Source organism: Dendrobium catenatum, unplaced genomic scaffold (assembly GCF_001605985.2).
Source record: "Dendrobium catenatum unplaced genomic scaffold, ASM160598v2 fragScaff_scaffold_1400, whole genome shotgun sequence".
Classification (NCBI taxonomy): domain Eukaryota; kingdom Viridiplantae; phylum Streptophyta; class Magnoliopsida; order Asparagales; family Orchidaceae; genus Dendrobium; species Dendrobium catenatum.
This window is the reverse complement of record NW_021319862.1, coordinates 2174483-2193326: the sequence shown is the minus strand read 5'-3', so window position 1 is coordinate 2193326 and position 18844 is coordinate 2174483. Positions and strand designations below refer to the sequence as shown.

The following is an 18844-nucleotide window of genomic DNA, read 5'->3' as shown; positions in this document are numbered from 1 at the left end:
TGCGAGAGTGTGTGTACTGGTTTCAAACACTTCCACTCTTCCCGACGAGATACCCATCTCGCTCGATGGGGACGATGTTAATCTGAAAGTTCTCTATGATTGGAAGCCGTCACCTTGTTCTGGGTGTGGGTCGATTGTTCACCCTCCCTCCCTTTGCCACATTAACCCTCAGCCCAAAGTTATTCCAGCTCGTGGAAGGAGTTCCTCTCGAGCTCGATCCTCCAGGCCTCCTCCCCAGATTAATAGAACTCCCCTACTTAATACACCCCCCCTACCTCCCCCCCCCCCCCCTCCTTCTACCACACCGGCCAACCCTGTTAACACCAATATCATTAACCAACCTCCCATCCCCCCGATTCTCCCTCCCCCAGTTTCCGAACTGAACCTACCGCAAAATCCTCCTTCGCTCCCTGGGACGCAGCACCTTCCCTCTGCTCTTCCTGGGTCGCAGCCCTTGATTCCTATCCCGAATTTGAATTCTCCCACTGAGGAAGTTTCCTCCTCTGACAATTGCCCCTTTGTCACCAACATAGCCTCATCTTCGGATTTCGTCCCCCATTTCCCTCCTTCCCCTGGATCGTCTATCTTTCCAGCTAACCCCCCGGTTTCATCTCCTAACCGGTTTGTTATCCTGCAACCGGAAGATGAAGCAGAACCGCCTGACAATGACCCACCCACACCCACCAGCCAACAAACTAAACAGCAAGATCCCACCTTGAAATCCAAGCATGGTAACAATCCTCCTAAACAGCCCAGAGTGCAAAACGCCCCCAAAGGAAAGAGTGCCAAGAAGACTAGGTCTTCTAACTCTACTCGTAAATGACCCACTGCCCTTTTGGTTGCTGGAACGTCCGGGAATTTAACTCCCCCGATAGAGTTCTGGCTTGCAAAAAATTGGTCGCTGCTCATCACCTTGCCTTTTCTGCATTTTGGAAGCAAAGGTTCCTCTAGACTCTGTGTCTGATCCTTGGTTCATAAATTCGTATAGAATTTTTGATGACGAAGCTAGCTGTCATAATTTTGGATGCTCTTCCCCGGGAAGGATTTGGATAAAATGGAATTCCAAAACTATCTCTTTTTCCCCAATTCTTACCACTTCTCAGCCCATTCATGGGACTGCAACTTCCACCTCTATGCCTAATGTCATGATCTCTGTGATATATGCCGCTAACACCCCCTGTGAGAGAGCCTCTCTTTGGCATAACTTACTTCATATTGCCTCCACTATTACTTCCCCTTGGATCATCCTTGGGGATTTTAACTGTTTCCGGTTCATTGAGGAGAAGTCTGGCGGTCTTCCTCTGCACCACAGTCGCCTGCAGGAGATGAATTCTTGGATTTTTAGTGCTGGGGTGTTAGACCTTCCTTCCACTGGTCTGTATTTCACTTGGTATAATCATAGGGCAGAGGACCCCATTCATATTAAATTGGATCGAGCTATGGTTAATACAAATTGGTTGGATTGCTTCCCTAACTCTTTTTATAAGGTTCTTGCACCTTCTTGCTCGGATCACTCTCCCCTGCTGATTCTTCTGGGGTCCACTCCCAATGTGTTTGCTCGGTTTTAATTTAAGAATTTTATGCTTAACCTGGATGATTTTTGGGATGGTTTGATTACTGTATTTGCCTCTCAGAACTCTGGTAGCGCGACTTCGGCTCTTTACTCCAAACTTCACACTCTCAAGGATCTCATCAAGAGCAAAAATTGGTCTAATTCCTCTTTTATATCCAACAAAATTAATGAGTTTTCTGCGGCTCAATCTCATTGTTTGGCTCAGCTACAGTTCTCCCCCCTTGACCACAACCTTAATGTTTCTCTCCACAATATTAACACTTCTTTATCCCGGTTTCATAAGGCCTGGAGTTCTTGGGTGATTCAAAGGGCCAAAGCGAACTGGCTTATCATGGGAGAAGATGATTTGGGTTTTCTTTTTGCTAGAATCAAATCCAGGAAGTCATACTGCCGTTTTAAGGAACTTATCACGGAGGAGGGGCATTTTCACTCCACTGAGAATATTGCAAGGGCGGCGGTTAATTTTTTTTCAAAAACTCTACAATACCCCCTCTCCCCCCACCCACGGGGCATGCCCTCTCCCCATTGGATCTATTATCCCTCCTCATATGGTTGCCCCTCTCACTTTCCCGGTGTCTGATATGGAAATTCACAATGTGGTGTTAGCTGGTTCTTCCTCTAAGGCCCAGGGGCCGGATGGTTACACTTTCGAATTCTATAGAGAAGCTTGGGGTATCATTGGTGATCATGTTTGCAGGGCTATTAAAAAATTTTTTTCCACCGGTTTTCTTCCTAGGTGTGCCAAGGCTACTGCTATTGCCTTAATTCCTAAGGGATCCCATGCCTCTAACATCCTGGACTATAGACCTATCTCCCTTTGCAACGTGTTTTATAAAATCATAGCAAAGATTCTCTCTAACAGGATGAAAGAGGTTATGCCTCACATTATTCACACTAGCCAAACTGGTTTCATTAAGCAGAGAATGTCCACGGATAATATTGTGCTTGCCTAAAAAATTCTTAGTGAGTTTAACAGCAAAGCTGTGGAGAAATATTTATGTGCTAAGTTGGACATTAAGAAAGCCTTTGACACTGTTTCCCGGAATTTCCTTCTTCAAAGACTTGCTGATAAAGGCTTTCCCCCGTTATTTGTTAGCTGGTTCAAGGGGTGTATTGAAGATGTTTACTTCTCTGTGGCTATTAATGGGGGGCTTGAGGGATTTTTTCCTTCTTCCTCGGGCCTCAGGCAAGGATGCCCTTTATCCCCATTGCTTTTCTCTGTGGTGATGGATGCTTTTTCCTGTGGGATTAATAGCAGCAATTTTTTTGGTATCTCTTGTGATGGCTTCTCGGTTAACCATCTACTTTATGCTGATGACATTCTTGTTTTTGGGAAGGCTTCTCTCTTTAATGCCAGCACTCTTAAAAATGCCCTATCTTCCTTTGCCTTGCATTCTGGTCTAACGGTCAACAATGCTAAATGCTCTATTTTGTTCTCTAAAAACACCCCTCAAGCTAATGAGATTACCCATTTACTGGGTTTTACCCCTACTGAGAACACCCTCACTTACCTTGGAATTCCCATCTCTTCTATAAAGCTTAAAACCTCTCACTTCCAACCACTACTGAGTAGGCTTTCTACTCTACTTGATGGCTGGAAAGTTAAATTTTTGTCTTTTGCAGGTAGAATTCAGTTCCTCAAATTCACTATTACAAATACCGTGGCTTATTGGATTAGGGGGACGGTTTTGCCGAAAGGGGTTTGCAAAAATATTGAGAAATTGTGTGCCAAGTTTCTTTTCCATGGCACACTCGGGCAAGAAACTACATCTTATTGCTTGGCACAAAACCTGCCTCCCCAAGAGGTTGGGTGGGCTCGGGTTGTCTTCTATTGCTTCTCTTTCTTTTACGTTTGGTTGCACTTTTATTTGGAGGTTCTATAATTCTAATAGCCTGGCTGCTGGATGGTTTAAGCATAAATTTTTGTCTCCCTGGAAGTCCTTCGGTTCCAAAGTTTCGAAATTCTGGAAGGTTATTTCTGTGACTGCTCATAGGATTAAGGAAAAACTGAATTTCCATGTGGTTAATGATAACTGTAACTTATCTGCACTTTGGGATCCTTGGTGCCAAGGAAATTCGGTGATTGAGTTTGTCTAGCCGGGAATTTTCAATGGGTGGCTGTGTGATTTTATTGTTGATGGTCGATGGTCTCTGCCTCCTCAGCTGGGCTTGGGGGCTTCTAGACGTATCTCTGACATTCCCATTTTACCACAGCCGCACCCCCTTATTTCCTGGATTTCTTCTGTGAACCCAACTTTCAGCATCTTCCATCAGTATTTTTTTGCTAACTTTGATGAGGTTCCTTGGTTCAAATATATTTGGCATTCTCATTATGCTTTAAGTTTTTTGGCGTATACATGGATGGCTTTACTGGATGGGCTTAAAACAGCAGATGTTTTAGCCAAGAGAAACATTTTTATTCCTACTTATTGCTCTTTTTGTAGTGGGAGGATGAATCGGTTTCACACTGTTTTTTTCAGTGTGACTACACTTTTGCTGTCATTTCTACTCTTATACCTGCTCTCAGCTCCTTTTTGCTTCACCCCACGTTGCTTCAGGTCTTTGAATTTTTTGATGGGCTTCACAACCTAAAGGTTTTTGAGAAGAATTTTTGCTATCTTGTCATTTGCTGTTCTCTGTATCACCTGTGGAGAGAATGCAATGAGAGGAGATTTGGAAATGATGAACAGGATATTGTTGCCTCTGTTAAAAAAATCTCTCATGCCATTACTGCTAAAACTGATTCCTGGAAGCATATTGATCGGATTAAGCAGACGTTCCCTTTCTGCTTTATGGATTACTGATTCGATGTTGCCTCTCTGGTTTTATTATCTGATGGAATTTTTGATGGAGAAATCTGCTCTCCACAACCGAATGATGATGAGTAGAACTAGTAATTTCGTTATGATGGCCTCTTCCCTTGGATGGCCTGCTGGGAGCTTTGATTCTTCTTTCTGGATGACTTCTTTTTGATTACTAAGGATGCTGGGAGCTTGTTATTTTTTTGGATGCTTCCCAGACTCTTCGGTCCATGCGGTTTCACTCTTTTGAATTCTGATGCTTCCTGCAGGCAACCAGGGAAGGGTGGTTTTTCGAGTTGCCTGTTTTGATAAGCACTCGTTGCTTTGTTTGTTAGTTTTTTATACCTGGGTCCGGTTAATTTTGGTCTCTTTTCTTCTTTATTTTGTTGTATTTTGAGGGTCTATTTTTGCCCTTCTTTTTTTACCCCACTGGTTGGGGTTCTATTCTTTTTGTAATGCTTAGTTATTAATATACGGACTTCGGTCCCAAAATTCCCAAAAAAAACAATCTTGGTTAGATATGTAAAACTGTAAATACAATTAGTAAGAATTTTTTTTTTTGTTTTTGCCGTTAACATGGTGAACCTAACAAGTGCAGGGTTCCATGCCGTTAAGCCCAACAACGGCGCTGTTGGGATCGGATGCCTGAGAAGGAGCATGGCGATGCGTTTACTCGGAAGGCGGTTGCTGCAGCAGCTGAAGGAGCAGCACGTGATTTTCTCTTCCTCGCAATCGACTTCGTCCTTCTCCTCGCAGGCAACTTCAGAGAATGGTTTAATGACTTGCGGCCGAGGCGATAAGAAGACGAAGCGTGGGAAGCGTTTCAAGGGGTCGTTTGGAAACGCGAGACCAAAGAAGGAGAAGAAGATCCAGCGAATCAAAGATAGGATCGAAGTCCCCAGGTCGACCCCTTGGCCCCTTCCTTTCAAACTTATCTAATGGATTATCGCAAGGCTATTTTTGGCGCAGGGTTTCGGTTTTATCATATACATGATATATTTCGTTAGCAGAAAATAGGGTTATTGCTACGGACATCATATCATGTGTATTTTTGTTAGGTTTGAAGGGGATGTTGAAGAAATTTTACATTTCTTCTTTCATATGTACTTTTTTTGAACTGTAGACTCTAAAATTTGTCTTCTTTTAGGTATAAGCTATTTGAAATTTTTATTTCAGCTTGTGTGTTGGAGTTCATATCTGGATTCAATGGATTGATGAACGTGCAAATCATTAAGGTTCTGTTTGGATGATGGAAATATGAGCGAAAGAAATGAAAATAAGTTATAAAAGCTCAAATCAATCTCTGTTGATTCCTAATCAACTGATGTTTTTTTTTTTTTTTTTTTTTTCATTTCATTTCCTTGCCTACCCTCTAATCTTAAGAAATCCTGAAAATTCTGAAGCTTGGAGCTGGAAAATGGTTCATTTCTTCCTAGATTGGGTGTAAGTTGAATGATGTCACTTGTTTTTAACTTTTGTAATGCTTATTGAGAGTGGTTGTAGAGTTATTGACTGTCGGATTAGATAAAATAGCAACTTTTAGAGTTAAGGATGACTGGTTTAAATATGAAAGTGCCTCGAGATATCATTAATAAGAGAATATTTGGTAGACTTAGGAGGGCGGCCTTGGAGTAGCGATTTTGTTGCCTCTAGTATAAGTTAAAGGACCAAGGTTCAACCCTTTATAAATACAGGAGTAAGGCTACGTGCATCAACCCTTCCCAAAATCATACATTAGGCACACACATTTTAAAATATCATTGATACTTACAGGGAAATGATGTTAAATTGTTGTTGTATTGATTTTGTTTTATAGATTCGAGTGTTGGGTGATGAAGAAATTATTAATAGTTAAGTGTGAACAAAATGAGAATGATAAGATGGACATATGGTACAAATATAGATTTAGAAATTGTTTGGCTTGGACATAACAAGTGTATGAAATGTATCATTATATTTGGTAGATAAAATTAATGTTAAGAGTTATGAAGGAAAACAATAAACCAAATATAATATGGATGGAAATTGTAAAAAATAGAGAATTCATAATGCTGATCCTTAATATTTGGGATAAAGCTAGTGATGATTATGATAATTATTTATGAAGATGTCTTAGGATTTAGGGTTTCCTAGTATTGTTCTAGAATGAGATGCACAAAAGTTCAAAATTTACCGTTCACAATTTTCTAAGTGATTGTTTGGTTTAAAATAAATGAGTGTAAAGTATTCCAAATGTTGGGTTTTGAAAATATGGTGTTTGGCCTGAACTAAAAGAAATGCAAAGTGAAATTTTCGTGTATTTGGAATGAACCCTCAAGTATAATTCTGGTGTATTTGAAATTCATTAGATTTTGGTGATTTTTAAATACATCATCAATTTTGTCATTGTAGTCAATTGTCGCCACTACTATCACCGCCCGCTGATTGTCGTCGACCTATGTCCTCTTTGTTGCCCACCACAGGCCACAACCATCAGATATAGCAATCCTCTACTACCACCATCGGCCACCACCAACAAGCACCGGTGACTTTAGGCTGCCATAACAGTCGGTCATCACTAGCCACCACCAACCGCCTTTGGCTGCTGCCAGCCATCGCTGGCCACAATGAACTGTTGCTGGCTACCACCAATCTACTTTGGCAAGCACCAACCACTATCATTGCCATCCACTGCATTTGCTGACCACTGGCCACCGTCATATTTAATTTTTTACGCTGTATTCATTTTAATTAAAGCCAAAAAAGAAAAGTAATCACCTAAATTTACTTTATACTCATTCAAACAATTCTAAATATTTCAAATATATTCTATTTCTTGTACACAGTATTCCATTTTCTCTACATTTCATTTTCAACAAACAAACAACCCCTAAATTATATTGATTTTCACCCCTTTAGTTGAAAACTTAAAAGTTTTCCAAACTTGCACAACTAATAATCTATCAATCATCTATTAGAAAATTTGCATTGAATTTTGAGGAGCATAAAAAAATACACGACTGACTAAAACTTTATATTGCAATAAAAAAAAAATGATATTTTATCAATTTTGAGTATAAATGAACACAGAAATAAGCTAATTGCTAAATTCGATAATATAAATAAAGAAAAGAAAAAATTCACCAAATAATAGTCTAGACGTATTGTCAGTATAACGGGAAAACTTCCCTCATAAATCTGCACTTTCTAATTACTCCAAGCTAGCAAGAATCACAACCAACACTTTCTCCTACAATCATATACATATTGTGCTATAAGTGATCTAAAAAGATTAAATTGTCAATTATTGATGTTGGATACCAAGGGTATCTTCTGCATTGGCATAGGCTTGTTTGTGATGCTTCATAGATTACTCTACAAGACGCACAACAGTAATGCATAGCTTTGCTTAATGAATATAAACAGTTATATTCATCATAGCCAATTTTTTTTCAAGCCAAACAAATTTAGTACAAATCCTTTAAGTTAAATCCTTTAAGTTTATACTTGTCGGAATCACTGATGTGTGTATTTAGACGATCAAATTGATAATTCGAATATGGATTTATTTTAGTTTTTTTTTTGGTAGTTTATGATTTTTTTTAGTTTTTTAATTTAGCTTATTATGCCTATCCTAATCCCTAATAGAATGGGTTATGTTCTCTAAATGTTTTGAATCTTTCTCATCTCCCGTGCAGTTCAATTTCGTGTTTTGAATTGGTTCAGTTGCGTAGTTTTTATTTGGCTCTTTGGGTAGTGATTTGCTGTGCATCGAGTTTTCCACTCATTTTCTTTGCTGCTATTTTAGGTTTTTGATGTATGTCGTAACTTGAATCTTCAATTCGCAATCTACTTTCTTTTGTGTGCATCTATTCACAATCGAAATATATTATCTTCTCTTAATTGTGGACTTACGAATATTTTGCATTAGTGACTTGAAACTCAGAGATTGGAACTATCTAGAATGACTTGAGGTTAAGTTAATTATAGGATATTTTTGGTTGTCGTTTTTTTTATTATTATCTTGTGTTGTCTCAACACTTTTAACCTATTCAGAATGATGTGGTTTATCCTATCTTGCTTTTTTTTTTCCTAAAGTTGAAAAGAATTTGTGATAATAGAAATGAGTGCATAAGACATTTAAAAACTACTCCATTTATATTTTACTTTGATTACAAATTGGTTTCCAAATTGCTTGAGTTTTGAGTAGATGTTATCCTTTCTATTATTGTGCAATTTAAGGCTGCAAATTTCCTGGGGTAATTCCCTTGTACCATTATGAGTTTTGGATTGTTATTTACTTTCCTTGCTCTATTTTTCAATTATCTAAATAGTTATTTGAATTGAGTGAATGAAAATCTTTAAATAGGGTATGATCTGATTGTTTTTCTAATTGAGGTGTGAGTTTTTGATTGAATGTGTGATTATTTTATGATGCTAGACTAGAATTTGATATTTTAGTTAGATAATAATTAATTATTGCTTCTGTAGATTTTATGTCTTTATCAATTTCATTTGAAAGCGGGGATTAATAATCTAAATTAGATGTATATGACTGCAATTTAGGCACATTTATGCATGATTTTGAGCTTCTCATTTTAGATTTGTATTGGGAAGCCCTAAACTCTAAAATGTTTTGCATCATATTGGTAAGTTTTTGTCATTATGTCTAAACATAGGGCGTAGTAGTTAAGCCAAGAAAAAAAAAAAAAAACGAAGTTTAGTTCTGAGTCAAAGACAAATTTATCATAACTATTATGAGATTCAAAATCATATTCATACAGTTAATAGGATGTATAATCTTATGTAATTGTCAAGCTAGATCAATTACCTAGATGATTTCTTCTAAAGCTGTAATATGTTAAACTATGTTGCATGGACACGTGTCGGAAACGGATATGCCTCCGATACGGCACGGATACGTGTCGGATATGGCTTTGCCGTGTCCAATTAAAATATTATTTAAATTTGATCAGACACGCGTATCGGATACGCGTGTCCTATTAAAAAAAATAAAGCCGTAATTTGCCCTATTCATTTCGGTTATCTGCTCGATATACCTATTCATTTATGCGGCTTAAACATTTCGGCGAGCTAGGTTTTTCATTTCCGCACAGGTGTTCGTCTTCTTCGTTATAGTCGAAGGAGCGGCTCGACAACGCGAGCATAGAAGCGGACATGATCATCCTTTGTCGACAAAGAGGCTTGATGACGTGAACATTAAAGCCGACAGAATCCTTCATCGACGGAGCTACTCGATAACACGAATAGTGAAGGCGACGTGAGCATTGAAGGTTCGTTTTCTTCATTCTTTGTTTTCTTAATTGTAGGCTCGGTACCGGAACTCGGTACCCTGCTCAGTACTCGGTATCGCTCAGTACTGTGTACCGCTCGGTACCGCTCAGTACTGTTTGGCACTGCTCGATACTCGGTACTGCTCGGTACATGGTACTCAGTACCGCCCGGTACTGCTCGGCACTCGGTATTGCTCAGTACTGCTCGGTATAGAGGGAGCAGTACAGAGGGGTATCGAATGGGTCGAACCCTGCTAGGGGGCAGTGCCCCCTTGGACCCCCGGCATAGGCACAACATATCTACACTTTTAATTAAAAATTTTCATGTTTCAAATTCATGTGGATTAATTTGTGTCGATCCTTCGTAGGATAATGAGCTCTAGTGGTGTAGGAATTGGGTCTACTAATAGTCCATCAGAGACTAATATTGAAGATAACAAACCTCTGTGAGGTTATGTGACAAAAATAGGTAAAACATCAGAAGGGTGACAATATTGCATTCAAATACAATTTTTATAATGCAACATACAAATGATCATATTATAGAGTGAAAGCTCATTTGTTGAAGATTAATGGTCATGGAATTAAAGTATGCCCGAATATAAGCTCATCACAAATGGTTGAATTGCAAAGAAAAACCAGTGAAACTGAGCAAATGAGTAAAAAAGAGTTTCTAAAATATATTCCACTTTCAAATGCATATGATTCATATTCTTCATCATCTTCTTCAACTAGAAGTGATAACAATACTGTTAATAAGGGGCCTTTTCGGATGGAGAGATTTGAACCAAAAAGAACAAAAAATGTTGTAGATAGTGATTTGGAGAAAACATTTAATTTACAAATGAGAGAACAACTAGATGGGGAAATAGCTAAAATATTTTACTCAGTTGGACTTCCTTTTAACCTAGCAAGGAATCCACATTACAATAATGTCTTTACCTATGCACGCAATAATAATCTTGCAGGATACGCGCCACCTAGATATAATGTCATTATAACGAAGTTGTTGCAAAAAGAGAGGGATAATATTGAGAAATTGGAGCACATATTCATCTTGTTGTGAAATAAATTGGAGCACATACTCATTCATCCAATCAATGAAGATAAATAAAATTACTCTGTAACTGGCTGAAAATTTAGTTTATGTACATACAAACCTTCGGCTTCTCTTAAGGAAAACTCCAACTTATATAGAAGGAGACAACATGATGCGAGATGTTGCTGGAGATGGATTTGAATCTCTTGAGGATATGGGAATATTAGAAATTGCTAATCTTTCACTTGATGAGCCTGAATTAGAAGCTATGATATTTATTGAAGATGATATAGAAACTCAAAGACAAACCACTGAAGAAGTTTATTTAATCATTCCTTCTATTGAATAGTTGAAATTACACGTGCTCGATAATTTATCTTCTTATTTTGTTGTTGTAGTAGACATTTAAATATTTAATGCTTACTTTTATTTTAATTTTTTTTGTCATTTCAACTATTACACTTTGATTACTTTTTTGATTTTTATGTATTATTTATATATTATAATGACATATCCGTGCCGTATTCGTATCATGTATTTTTAAGAATTGACGTGTCCCGTATCCGTATCGTTTTGTATCCATATCGCCGTATCCGTATCGGTGCAACATAGATGTTAAATTTCCAATGAGTTGGATTAGCTAACTCAAATTAGTGGGGTATGCTTAATTGTTTTAGTTAAGTGTTACTGCAAAATTTACATGAGTTAATATGAAACGAAATGGACATTATTGTCATTTAGTTAATATGAGGACCATTTGCATTATCAATTTAAGAATGTTAAAGAGGATGACTATTGTGTTTGAATGTTATGTAAAATTTAAAGGTCTTGCAATCAAATATTACTTTCCTCTAGACTATTATATTATTATTAAGCATTAATTAAATTATATTTCTTCAATGATATCAGATGAGGCCTTATATAAAGTATTAGAGGTTGAGAAATATTATAATTCCTTATATAAAGTATTAGAGGTTGAGAAATATTATAATTAGTCTGTTAAAAATGTTGTAATTCTATTTGAAACTTAAAAATAAAAAAATAATTGACACCTCATTTTAGTTTGTCATGCTTACACCAACATAAGAATCATGTGTGGTTAACTTTGACCCTATTGAGGAAATTATAATCTATGATTATTCTTTTGATTAATAATTAAATACTGAAGAAAATTTATAGTTGCCATATAAATTTACATATATTTTTGTTAAATTTCAATTTATGAATACGTTTTAACATATTTATGAATCAAAACCTGTAGTTGAACCAAGGTTTGAAATGTTAAGATTAGGTATTGAGGCATTTTCTTTTCATGAAGCATAGTGTATGCGTCAAGCCATTTTGTGGTGTAAGCCTCAATGTTAAATCATTAATTTTTGTAATAATATGAAATAATTAATATCATATTGATATCAAAGTAAGATCAATAAAAATCATACAATGCTATAAAAATTATAAATAAATAGTCTCTCTCACTCCTAATTCTATATAAATATATAATCTAAAGTTATAATTTAGAAATTCAAAAGTTTTGCTTGCTAATTATTTAGAGTCTTCATTATAATCACTATTGTAATTAATTGATTTTTCTCATCTTTCATGCTTAAAATTAGGAAATGGGTTTCTAATAACAAGAGTAGAGGCGATGGAGGAGTAGCAACGTTGGTGTAATAGGAATAATGGCGTAATAACAATGGTAATACAAGAGAATATCATGATGTGAGGGTCCTGCGACTACTGGTTTGTGGTCATGCAGTTTTCTCATGTTTGGTTTGATTTGGGTATAATAAATAGGTTTGATTTAATATATATATAAAGTAAATTAAAATTTTAAAGTTACTTAAAACTCTAATTTTTTAGGCTTGTGCATTTTCAAAATTACGTTGAGGCGTAACTTGAGGTGCACGATGTATAGGACTCATTACTTTTTTTTCCCCAAAGTTATGTTGAGGCGGGCCTCTAATTTACATTTTTAAACCATGAGTATAACTCAAATTTTAGGTCTAAATCAAAATTGAGCATAGATCATGTCTGAGCATGAATTTTGTTGACCTCATTATTTGAGGTCAATTTTCATGATTCAATCTTTAGCGCATAGGTCTTCGTAAAGTGTAGATGTCACATTTAGGATTTCTCTTAAGTGGATACCCGCTGATGTAGCTAACTCAACCCCATGTATTGATCCAAACTATACCCAAATCACGTGGACTCAATCAAAATCAAATTTCCATAAATGAGATAATATTAATCATGTTAAATTATTTTTAATTTTAAAATTAACATAAGATAATTATTTTAAACCATTAATTTTATTCCAATTTAATCTTTAACTAAGTCTTAAGCTTTTCAAAAAAAAAAAAAAATTGTACTCTTAAATCCATCTCTAAGTCATGATTTAATCTCAACCATTAATTTGAATCAAGAGAAAGGAGGGGTAGAGTAGTAATTTCGAAGTCATTTGGGTGGTTATTGGGTTTGGTTCGAGCAGTTCAAGACCCAAACCCACCTCCTCCCCTAGCAGTTAACAAAACCGTCCCCTTTCCCTCTAACTCGCGAAAGAACTTCCTCTTCCTAGGCTCTCTAATTCGGGAAATTTTTGGGATTGGATACCGGACAAAGTTTTCCTTTCGGAGACCAATCAGGTGAAGTCACGTTATCTAGTACCGAGTAATATCAAGCTCGGTACTATGCAGTATTGAGTTTGGTACTAAGCAGTATTTCTCAGTACCGAGCTAAGTACTTCTTGGTACTTTCCAGTACCGAGCTCAGTACCGAGTAGAGAGTGATGTGACACATTTTTATTGGGCTCTGGACAGCGTCTGGTGTCCAAACTCAAAAATTTCCCCTATAATTCAGGAAATTATTGGGTTCAGTCACTAGACACATCTCTACATTCGAAATCCAATAGTAAGATGCCATGTTGCGACCCAACAATCCGACGAACCCACGCGACGCAAGTTCAATTATTTAGCACGTGCTTTTCCATTTACCGCGTGGCCCGGCAATCCGAGCCGAACTAGAGGTACAAATTCATTCTTTTTTAGCTTGTATTGAAACGTTGTAAATTAAAACTCGCGCCAATTCGGTTGACCTTGTTTCCTCTCGCTTCAGCTGCTGCTCATCATCGTTTGAAATTCATTTTTTTTCCTCATCACTTTCGTTCTGAAGCCATGCCTAAGGTCTGTAATTTCTTGCTAGCGTTGTGGTGTTTGTTGTAATTTTTTGTAAATAAAGTTATATTCTTAAGGGTTTAGGGTTTTTATTTTATAAATTTGAATTTTTGTAGAAATCGTTGTCACAATTTTTTTTTTTTTTTGTGAAAATAAGATTTGTAACTCGTTACTGGTGTCTACCGAGCATTGCATGTTATTTCTTTTGCTTTGTACCATGCTCGGTATTACGTTTGGTACTTTTTAGGGTTTTGTTATTTTATTTAGAATAATTGTATAATTCATTGTCACACAATGAAACTATTTTTAGGGTTTTGTTATTTTATTATGTTAGAAATAGGATTTGGAAGGTTTAGGGTTTGTGGTTCTATACTGAGCATAGAAGGAAAATGCTCGAAATTTCTGTATTGAATGCTCGATATTTCTTTAAATAAATGGCTAGGGTTATAGTTTTGTGCGATCGGTACTGCTCGGTACAACTCAATACCATACTCGATACTATGTATGGTACCAAACAGTAATTTTGTATCCAGTGCTCCGCTCGAGATTTCTCTAAATAACTGCCTAGGGTTTTTGTTTAGTGCGAGCAATACTGCACGGTACTCTCCATGGTACCTAGTGCTATTTTTTTATCCAGTGCTCCGCTCGGTATTTCTCTAAATAATTATTTAGGGTTTTGGTTTTGTGTGATCGGTACTGTTCAGTACCGCTCGGTACGATATTAAGTACTGTGCATACTACGGAGCGATATTTTCTTATCCAGTGCTCCGCTAAATATTTCTCTAAATATATTTCAATAATTAATTTATTTTTATTTTACTTTCGTGCGTTTAGTACCAATCTCGGTGCTGCATGAAATTGATCTGTACCTTTTGGTCCAGTTCGGTCAGTACCTTGCTTAGTACTCCGCTCGTTATCATTCTTTTATGTTATTATGAATCGCAATTATGCAGGGATATTCCAAAGATTCATTTTTGCTACAAAGCTTCCATGTTTAGACAAGTTTGTGATCATTTGAGAAGTACATTCGGTCAAGAATTTGTTGATGTTGTGAGGCCACTACACCTTCATCACTTCCTCTTGTTGCATGCTTTTCGTCAGAATGTTCCTCTCGTATATATGTTACTGACCAGGTGGAATTTCAGGAAGCAGTACTTCGTAATCAAATCAAATAAGTTACTTTTCACTTCTGATGAGGTAGCTCTCATCATTGTACTACCCAACATGGGAAAAGAATTTGTGGTAGGGGTGGCAGGATAAGTGGGGTAACTTCATGATATTAGATATGAAATTCATAGTATGAAGGAGTCCACCCCAATACATGATCTTCTGCAGCATTTCATTAAGTTCTTATTTTCCAATCTTTTTTTTTTCATTGCGAACTTCAGGGCACCTTCAAGTATCTTGACAGTTGTAGAGCATGTTGATGAATTCTTAACTTACAACAGGCCATAAATCATAAGGAATTTCCTTGTCGAAGAATTTGATTCTATTGCCATGAAGCATAGGAATGGAATTCTCCTATGATATGTTAATAGATTTGTAATAATTTTAATTGTGAGTTTAAACTTTATGCATATTATTTTAGTTAGGAATTCTACAAATATTATTAATTCGCTAAAGGATTGCTTGTTATGGTTGCAGATTTAGTTTTTAGAGCATACAATAATACAAACACAATTGGATGAGCAGTTACGCCCTCATTTGTCTCACTAGGACAATCACATAATGTACAGTGAGAAAGAAGTAACTGAATTATTTGATAAAATTGATGATGTACGAGTATGTATTCAAGATTTTTTATTAATGTAGATATGAGCTTCTTATAACAAATAGTGTTTTGCATATAATAAACGAATTTGAATGAATAACTAAGGAGGAGTGATGACTTTTACAGAATCTCCCACTTCCTCAATAGAACCTCCCCCTAAAATCCGAATTAAAATCCAACAGCCCAATACCTCGACTAGGGAATCTAAAGTCAATAAGCTCAGAACCTCCCCCTGAGCTTCCACTCCACCCAAGCCCTCCCCCTCTGCCCAATCTGATACCCCACCACCCGAAAAGGACATACCACTCGATAAAATAAGTAGCCCAAAAACTAACCTCCCCAAGTTGCCAGATCATGATGACCGTCAGAACATGGTAAAACTTAATGCATAGAACAAAATTCTCTTTACTAGGCTTGTCAAAGTTGAATCAACATCTTACCTAGTAGAGCGGGGAGTATTATCATTGGAGCAGGTTGTGTTTGAATTAAAGGATATAGATAAGAAAGTTGAAACAATATAAAAAATTCTTCAGTATAGCTTTCAAGCTATATTGCAAGTTAATGCTACAAAAATTGACGCACCAAAGCTTATGTAGCCTAAGCCTGAAGATATTAAACCGGTAGGCCCAGTAGCCCCACAACAAGAATAGGTTCAGGACCCAATAGTCAAAGTTAATGGGGGTAAGACAACAACAATAACTTATTTAACTCTTTCACCATTAAAAATTATAAGAAGCAGTTGAAGTGTTGAATAAGCGGAGCCTTCAACTGCCAGCACAAGCATTGCAAAAAGGGTTCGACAAAGAGTTGATTATAAGAGGAAATTTATCAAGTGCCCATTTACAACTGGTAAAAGAAAGTGTCACAAAGACAGTGAAGTTACCGCAGCAAAGCCTATATAGCATGAAGATATTAAAGAGGGACATGATATTGTTGTAGTCAATGAGGAAAAAAAATGGAGTCAAGACCAACACCAACTAAAATTGATTACACTGGTCGATCAATGATGACTCAGAACATGTTCATGTTCATAGACAGATGTTTTGAAAAGTTTAACGATAAGTGGGTGTCGCTCTTATCTTAACCCTCTTATGCCTGCCAAGCTTAACATTTAGCCTAATTTTTTATTATTTTATAGGGAGAATATTATTTTCTCAGATGGAAATGTGGTTATTTATAGAAGTCAACTTGATGAACTAATAACCCAATAATACCTAGATAATAACCATCTTGATGCTTTTGCCATTACTTTAGCAGAGAAGAACAAGCTTTCCCTAGGGCTATACAAACCTTTCATAATTTTGAGCTTCTATTGGGTTCGTTTGCCTAAAGCTTAATACTTTTAGATGTTTACTTTTTTTTATTTTTCTACATGGTACCGAGCGGTACATGTCGATACCAAGCGATTCCCTTATGGTACCGAGTGGTATTCCTACATGATATCGAGCGGTACATGTCGATACTGAGCGATTCCTGCACGGTATCGAGCAGTATTTCTACATGCTACCGAGCGGTACATGTCAATACCATGTCGATATCGAGCAATTCCTATATGGTATCGAGTGGTATTCCTACATGATACCGAGTGGTATTCCTATATGATACTGAGCGGTACATGCTGATACCGAGTGATTCCTACACTCTACCGAGTGGTATTCCTATATAATACTAAGCAGTACCGAGCGGACTATGTACCTGATCTCTCTTGCTTCGTTACACATTCTTTGTATTGCTAGGGTTCTTAATTTAATTATTATTTTCTTGTTATGCCAGGGTTATTATGATGTGTATAAATATAATATAGAACAATTCGTAACCCACATCAATAAAGATTCTATTAGGATAGCAGATTTACTGCTAATACCTATAATACACAACAACCATTAGACACTACTTGTGGAAATTTGATTAAGAATGTTTGAGAGTTCTACGATTCATTACCTAAAGCAACTCATATTACTATAATATCCAAAGTTGTAAGCAACATTTAAAAAATTTTGCATTTATATCATGCTCTCCTCGTTTTTCTCATACAATGTTGTTTAAATTCTATAGATTAGACATTTTTACGAAGAAAAACAATAGGTCTTTAATTATAATGACATCTAATAATGGCCAATCAGAACGATTGTAGATGGCCTTACCCAGAAAAACAACATCGACTGTGAAATATTTGACTGTAAATATATGGAAGCTGTTGTGCAACTTCAAGGTGTTATATGAGAGGAGCTAAAAAATTGGAAAGATAGCATGCCTAAATTCAGAGCTGAATTTTCTTTCACAATACTTTATACTATCATAAAATATATGGAAATAATTTCTATATAATTAATTCATTGTAGATACAATCATTGCTTGTATATCTAAATAGTTGAAATTTCCCAGCATGTTAACTTAAATATTTTAAATTTATACATTACTTTCTTGTACATAGAAGAGTTCCTACAAGGAACTAAGTAGTACCGAGCCAAACATAAGGCATAGTACCAAGCAGTACCTAGCATAAAAAAACACACACAATAACCTAATCAGGTACTATTGCTCCTTAAGTAATTGACGAATACGTTGTTGGAGTTTACTTTGTAAGGGACAATATCCAAAAAATGTCATCAACTTGAATTGTCTATCTTGGCAACCAGTTAGTTTTAAGAACTTCTTCCTCTTACCATATGGTCTCCATTTCAAAAGTTCTTTATATAAATCAACATTGAAGGCATCCTCAACTGGGTCTGAAGGATGATACAGAATGCAATTTTCTAAATCACAGGTTGATAATGAATTGTTTTTAGTGGCTACTCCTAATTTTGTATGTCGCAACTCATGTTATCGCATCCGAAGAAAGTAAGGACTAGCCATGCGGTGATAATCCTTAAAGAACAGTTTCTCAACCCATTTCTATCCATTGGCATTTAGGAAATTGCCTTCTCTATTTTGTTCTACACCCATTGCCTCTCTATGTGAAATTAGGAGTTGAGTATCACAACGTTCGTTCCAACAATGCACACAATATCTGTAAACTTTATTAGCCCATGCTAGTTGTTCAACTTGACCATCGGGAGATTCTGCCATCTTTATTAGCCCATGCTGCAATGTTCACGAATACTTTGATTGGCATACCAAGATGTAGATTAGTCTCCCACCAATGAAGTTTGAAGACCATAGTAGATTACGACCAAAATTTTTCCTGAAGATGAGGGAGAAGACGAGGATATAGGCC

At 36.6% G+C, this 18844-nt stretch overlaps 1 protein-coding gene across 1 annotated transcript; it reads left to right on the top strand.

Annotated features, from left to right (window-relative positions):
- The first annotated feature begins 4950 nt into the window (after positions 1-4950).
- On the top strand, positions 4951-5554 carry LOC110109298 (30S ribosomal protein S31, mitochondrial). The gene has a single exon (XM_020840294.2). It carries the CDS (start codon positions 4951-4953, stop codon positions 5311-5313), a length of 363 nt encoding a protein of 120 aa, XP_020695953.2. The 3' UTR covers positions 5314-5554.
- The last annotated feature ends 13290 nt before the right edge of the window (positions 5555-18844 follow it).

Coding starts and splice junctions, on each gene's coding strand:
- LOC110109298 (XM_020840294.2), top strand. CDS start 4,951: ATGGTGAACCTAACAAGTGCAGGGTTCCATGCCGTTAAGCCCAACAAC.